The sequence below is a fragment of the Betta splendens genome, chromosome 4 (genome assembly GCF_900634795.4).
Source record: "Betta splendens chromosome 4, fBetSpl5.4, whole genome shotgun sequence".
Lineage (NCBI taxonomy): Eukaryota > Metazoa > Chordata > Actinopteri > Anabantiformes > Osphronemidae > Betta > Betta splendens.
In genome coordinates, this window is record NC_040884.2 from 3429635 (window position 1) to 3436815 (window position 7181).

General features: G+C 44.6%; 1 protein-coding gene across 1 annotated transcript in view; it reads left to right on the forward strand.

Annotated features, from left to right (window-relative positions):
* The window catches only part of LOC114853735 (BMP/retinoic acid-inducible neural-specific protein 3-like), a 30970-nt gene extending 24145 nt beyond the window's left edge, over positions 1 to 6825 (forward strand). The window contains exons 7-8 of the mRNA XM_029147463.3: positions 726 to 948; positions 4902 to 6825. Coding sequence (XP_029003296.1) covers positions 726 to 948; positions 4902 to 6018 — 1340 coding nt within the window. The 3' untranslated portion in view covers positions 6019 to 6825. The remainder of the gene's footprint in view (positions 1 to 725; positions 949 to 4901) is intronic.
* Positions 6826 to 7181: the final 356 nt, after the last annotated feature.

Genomic DNA, 7181 nt, shown 5'->3' on the forward strand with positions numbered 1-7181 from the left:
GATGAGGCAGCAACTCGCGCTCTAAAGATAGCTATAAAAATGAAATTAAAGGGCTAAAGACTGAAGCTGCTCCTCGGTACAATGTGTCTTTTCAAAGGGCAGCGATTTTAATTTATTTTATTAGTTGTTTAATCAACCTATTCCTTTCTGTACCTCTCGCAGAAACACCGGGGAAGCAATTGACACTTAATTGGTTTTCTAATCAGATGCACTATTATCAAGATAATGTTATCTAATTACAAACAGCAGTGAGGTCATTTTCTCATCAGCGACGCACAGGCATTGATTTTCCATGGCAACCAATCACGAAGATAATGGTGAAGACATTGCTATTGAATGCTGTGGAAATGCCATCTGTTTACTGTGCATTGTGCGTGCGGCCGACAGCGATTTTGACAAGTTGACAGATATTATTCTCAGCGCCTTCACAGACACGACCTGCAGCATTAGGCCTGGAAAGGCTCCTGGCTGTTTATTAATGATATTTTAAAAAAGAGCCCATATTTAGCCGTGCCTTTTCCCATTAGCGTACGTGTCAAACAATATCACTCCCAGTTTGCCCCGCAGCTCGAGTCCATGTGGTCTCTGCAAAGAGGTTTGTCTCACACAAGCTGACTAAATTAGGCAAATGCAGCCAGGCAGAAGTGAGAAAGTTGCTTTGACTCACTTGTTACAGGGAAAGACCTGATCTGCTTTCATGACGCCTCTCTCCACCTCTCCCCTAGATGAGTTTCAAAACTTTGTTCGAAGGCTCCCCACGTTCTACGCCCTCAACACGTCGGCCATCCAGTACTTCTGGAAGATGGATCCGTCGGTTCACCACCGCTACAGACAGCTGGAGCTCAGCGCCCAGCAGCTCCTGAGCAAGGCACAGCGCATCGTCAACAAGCTCTTCACCCTCAGCAAGAGGTGTCGGACCCAGCCCAAAATTATAATGCTGCGAGAGAGGTGAGAAACGGAGCGCGTTCCTTCCCGCTGACCTTTCTGTTGGCGCAGATGAGAAAGTGTGTTTGTGTGAAAATAAGCATAAAATTCCAAAGCCTGCAGCCACATCAAGTCTCTTCCAGCAAACTGTGAACGGCAGCGCTCATTTATTTTCTTCATGCCCACTCTGAGCGGCGCTTCGCATCCCCTGAACTAGGCATTATGCTAATAATGCACACAATTTATTAACACCTTGATATTCACCTGCGGTCCCAGCGAAGTGAAGAGCATGCATGGCGTCACAGCTGCTGACTTGGCTGCCCTCCCAGCCCGCTCTGCTTTACATATAGGAAATCAAAGGCACCCTGCTGTGAAATGAAGTTGTGCAGTGTTTTAAGTTTAGCAGTTTTTTTTTTCTGAAACTAGTCTTAGACCACATGAAAATGCACGTCTCCTCTCTAGTAGGTCATTCCAGCTATTTTTGTGCTTCTCCTCCAATACGTCAGTCATATAGTCTTATGAGGAGGTAATGTGATTATGCCAGTGCAGCTGATGGAGCCAGGGCTTATTTTAGGGGCTATTTCAGGTAAGAAACCAAATATCCATTCTGTGGCTGTGATGAAACGTAATTCCTGGTAATTCAAACAATACATTCTTTGTAGTAGCATTTTAAAAATCTTGTCACAGAATTGTATGACCACATGTGTTATTAATGAGCTTTATTCCACTGTTTGTTGAACAAGTCTTTAGCGTTTGATTTTATTCAATGTGTATTTTTAAGAAGTTGCTTTTTAAAGACACAAAGAAGCGGTGGGAGGATTTAAAAGGCTTTTGGGCATCGCAGTGATTTATCACAACAGACTGACCACCGCAGAAGCTGCATCCGAAATGTGCGCTCTGGCAAAGGCAGGTGTAAAACCTGCAGAGCCATTTCATCAGACGCACGAGGAAGAGGCAGCGAGATCATTGGCAGGAGCGCTGAGCGAGAGGGAGAAATGCTAATTAAAGCATGCATTACACTTCAGCTAAGCTCCCGCTTCAGCGTCGCAGGAGGAAACAAAGAGCAGCCACACAACAACGGCTGTCTTAGTCAAACTAATGCCTCCAGAAGGTGTTCAGCAGCTGATCCTCAAATGCACCTAACTAAAAATAAGCTCCTACAAAAAGTGATGCTGATGCTGATGCTTCTATTGTTCAGCTGCACGTCTCCCGGTTGGAGTTAGATGATGTGAACTAATGCATCGTCACGTTCTTTTAGTGGCCCCTGCTTTTTTTTAGCGAACAAAAAGCCAAACATCGTCAAGGCCGAACGTCCTGTTCAGGTGTACGGACGTGACTCCATGACCAATGTGCACATACTGTATTCAGAAGCACTGACTTTAACATTTGGTGCTTCTCAGATCAGCTGGACAGAGTCTGAGGCGGGTTTGCTGTGTGGAGGGCAGTAAAGGCAAAATGCAGTGAGGGGGATTAAAGTCGATGCTTAAACGCTGTTTAGGATCATGCTGCGATAGAACCCGACGCCCTCAGAGGATCTGACGAAGAGGTTCAGGCTGCGAGGCTGAGCAGAGAGATCAAAACATAATGAATGGATTTTCTCCCACATCAGAAGCTTTTCAGGGTGGCATTAACATTTAGAAAGCATTCATTTTATAACGATTTTACAAAAACTAGACGGCTGATGCACAACTTTTGTTTTGGGCGAGCGCACGTGTGTAATGACCTATTTCAAATATTCAATCTCTTCCTTCATTTGCGCGTCTCCGGGGCCGTTGTCATGCTCTGTTCTTTGTCGGATGAAGAAAATAACACATGCTTTGTAATTGAACAATGCAGATCCATTTTGGAGTTTCTTTGGTAACTTTCTAGTGCAGTCGCTGGAAATGAGAACATCATGCTTTCGGGAGATTTTCAGGTGCAATGTCTGAAAATACGAGAGGCGTCAAACTGGCAGTGATGAAGCCGCGTGCAACAACACACGTGCCTTTTTCCCCCACTTTGCCAAGTAAATAAATGTCACTCTTAATGGATAAAATGGAGCGCATCTTGTGCACAAAGTTTGGCTGGCTGCTGCAAATTGAATCGGCGGCAGAAGGAGGAAGTCGGTGTGTGGCATTGATCTGCGTGAAATGAGCTGACAGACATGAACAGATTGCAGCGCGAGCTCCCAGCCTCTCTTTGGCCGCGCCGCACACTGCGTCTCCATGACAGTTTACATGTCCTGCTGACACAATGCGCTTTATGATGGCGGAACAGCTTCCGCCGCCGTGCTGTGCACAGCCTCCACTCTGGAGGTGAGATATGCACAACTGACTCCATGTGATGAGTCTCAGACAGGCTGGCTACTGTTAACGCATTATATCCATTGTCCTTTTAAATGTGATGATTCGAAAAAATGTCTTTGTGCCTCTTTTTTCCCCCTCGTCACACTCTGCTTCACACACTAACTGGGGTGGTGTCTTGCTGCTTTCAAGCACTTGTAAAAAAAACCAAGATTTGAGATGAAAAACACAAGTTTTCTAGACTGTCAGATGCTCGTGTATGTGCTTATTGAGTGATGAGGTGCAATAATCTGTGAAATACAAGTAAAAAACACTCACTTTCACAGACTTATTAGGTTTATGTTTAGCTTCTACATTTTATTTTTATTGTATTACGGCAGAAAAATGCACCAAACATGATATTTGTTATTCATTTCTGACCATGTGTAACAGCTGTGAAATCAAAATGTTTTGTTAAGCAGCCGTCTTGGTTTCATAATCGTTTTATCCTCAGCATCACATTGTGGTGAAGCCTATACTACGGTACAGTATATGCTGTAGCACTGGCGTGTGTTTGCAGGGCCCTGAGGGCAGCAGAGTGGCCCACATGGCGGCTCGAGAAATCCTGGGAGTTTAAATCCTCGCCCCCCGCTGTGCTGTAGCTACAGTTACAGTGTAATGTGTCTGCCTGAGTTATTTATATGGATGTGTTTAAACCACAAATGAATTACAACGGCAATGCCTGTTACTCATATTATTCTGTAACAATTAATTCTGAAAACATCTGTTTGCCAAATGTTGACATTATATATAAAACTGAGAACACAGTAGGTCAGAATATCCTTGTTTATCCATCCATGCTTTATCAGTTTTGGTTTGGGGGGTCCGTCCTAGCTGTCAGTCCTAGCTGGCACTGAGCTGTCGGCGCTCCGCTGCTGCTACCTCGGTGTTTGACAGTGTTGGAAGTCCAAACACACGGTAATTGGTTTGCCTGCGCTGACCACAGTGCACTGTGTGTGGCTGGGAGGTGACTGGAACGCAGAGCCACAGTGGGCCGGCGCTGCTCAGCTGGGCCGACCGGCCCACCAAGCCACGTCTGCCCCGCAGGTTTCTAATCCTCCCATGTTGTCGAGCAAGGTTTTATAGAGATCTGAGGAACCTCATCGCTTCCTTTGCTTTTAAATTTATTGCCGATTACTTTAATCTGCTCTCGTTTGGTGTTTGGACACACTATTTACTGCTCTGAGTCTGTGTGGAGAAACTTGTTTGACTTTAGATGACTCTGATCTTATATCCATTATTAAAGCTGAAATTCCCAAAGCTCCGCAGGCCAGCTATTATTTAATGGAATAACTCATTGAACAAATATTGTTTGTCCCTTTAAGCTAACTTACACACGCGCCGCTGCCTCCACTAAATGAATTGTGTGGCTGCACACGACCACAAGATCAAAACTGCAACCTCTGCTAGAAAATTATGCATTTATGTAACAGATGTGAAACAATTGAACAAATGCACATGGATATTATAATATATTGTTGTGATGCAGACCATCTGCTCCTTTGTTCAAAAAAACTATGTCAGAGCTTTGGTTTCATTATTACACCTTGTGTCACAGAAACAAAACAAACAAAAGGATGCCTGTGCGATATCCTGTAATGTCATTTTTATTCACATGTACAGTAAATGTGACCAACCGCTCTGTCTGTGTTACAGGCCCTTCAGCTACTGGCTGAACTACATCCTGTCCATTATGTACTGCAGTGAGAACAACCACATCGGCTCCTACCTGGAGGAGACGCGGAGCTGCTCCTGCCCCTACGAGCACCCTCCCTGCCAGGGCGTGATCCCCTGCGCGGTGGGCGAGGGCACCTCCTGCGCCTCCTGCTCCTACGAGAACCGCTCCCGCTGCGCCACGTGCAACCAGGGCTACATGCTGAGCCAGGGCGTGTGCCGCAACGAGGTGCCCGACTCCACCGACCACTACATCGGATTCGAGACAGACCTGCAGGACGTGGAGCTGCGCTACCTCCTGCAGAAGCGCGACAACCGCATCAGCATCCACGGCATCTTCGTCAGCAACGACGTCCGGCTGAACAACTGGTTTGACCCCTCGTGGAGGAAGAGAATGCTGCTGACGCTGAAGAGCAACAAGTACAAGTCAAATCACGTCCACATGCTCCTGGGGATGTCTCTACAGATCTGCCTTACCAAGAACACCACTCTGGACCCCCTGCTGTCTGTCTACATCAATCCATTTGGGGGAAGCCATTCAGAGAGCTGGATCATGCCCATTGACCAGAACAACTATCCAGACTGGGAGAGGACTAAATTGGACCTTCCCTATGACTGCTATAACTGGACTTTGAGTTTGGGCAACAAGTGGAAAACCTTTTTTGAGACTGTCCACTTTTACCTACGGAGCCGGATCAGAGGACCCTCCACGAATGGCAATGGAACTGTATATTATGAACCTTTGGAGTACCTGGAACCAGGGCGAAATCTAGGGTACATGAAGATCAATAGCATCCAGGTATATGGCTATAGTATGCACTTTGACCCGGAAGCGATCCAGGACTTGATTTTACAGTTGGACTATCCGTACACTCAGGGATCGCAGGACTCGGCCCTGCTGCAGCTGCTGGAGATCCGGGACCGGGTCAACAGGCTCTCCCCGCCCGGAGCGCAGCCGCTGGACCTTTTCTCCTGTCTGTTGCGGCACCGGCTCAAACTGTCCACCACTGACGTTGCCAGGATCCAGGCAGCGCTGCAGACTTTCAGTGCCAAGCAGCCCAACTCCATGGAATACGAAACAACCAAATTATGTAGCTAGGAAGTGGGCAGCTGGCCAGGTGCACAGATGGCCCGGCAGGTATCAAACAGGCCTGATAATGGCTAAGAGCAATTCAACGGTTGTGCGAGGGACATTTTGGGGACATTTACGTTGCCGTCATGGATCCCGAGAGTGCGTTTGAGTTAGTCATGTCAGCTTTTCGTATGAATTTGTACAACATTGTAGAATTAAGGTGGATTTTACCAAACTTGCCTCATATCTTTTTTTTTTTTCTTTCCTGATGAAATGATAACTTGGATAATATAAATTCAAAACTCTGCCATACCTGAAATGTTGCCAATGTGCTGATGTTTGTAGATTGCACAAATTTCAATCACTCACACAAAGTGAACAAAAGCTTTTGCTGATGTATTACACAAGCAATGTAATCATCTCACAGATGTAACCATTTCAACACCAGCATGTTTTTATTTTTTCCATATTTTCATGGCATTTTTACTGGGTGCAAAAATAAACGTAAATACGTGTTTTAATATCACGGCCCTGTCATTTAACCCGGACGGGCTGCTTCTTATTCTAGGTTCTCCATATTACAACAAAACTACTTTTTTCCACTACACACATTTTTTTTGTAAGAAATAGTTATAAATCTAATAAACAAAGCATTTAAACTAATGCTGTGTTAATCCAAAAAAAGACCCCACGATCACAATTTATGTTACATGTGCTTTTATTTTTATAATGCTGTTGTTTGTGAAACAAAAATGACAAAAAACACTGTCTATAAAATGTATAATATAATTTGTTAATACACTAAATAAAATTTTTATGTGTGGTCTATAGAAAGTCCTGGTTTCATGTATCTAAAACTAACGTTTTACGGTATAGGCTTATTTATATTAGTTCAACAATATTAGGAAAGCTAAAACAAAACAATGAGGCAACATTTGAAGTACAAACTGACATATCAGCAAATGAAGGGTCCGTCTAACAACAGAAGCATCGTCTCAAGCACCGTATGCAGAGGATGTGATGCAGTGGTAGCTGTTACTCAAGTCAGGTAATGATCTATAAACCGTTGATGTCACATAAATGTACCTTGTCTGTTTGGGTTTTTTTTTACTTTATTTTCTACATCCTATTACATGTTCAGGGTCCAACAGTTTCTGACTAGTAATATAAGAAGGAAAGAAAAAAAAAAC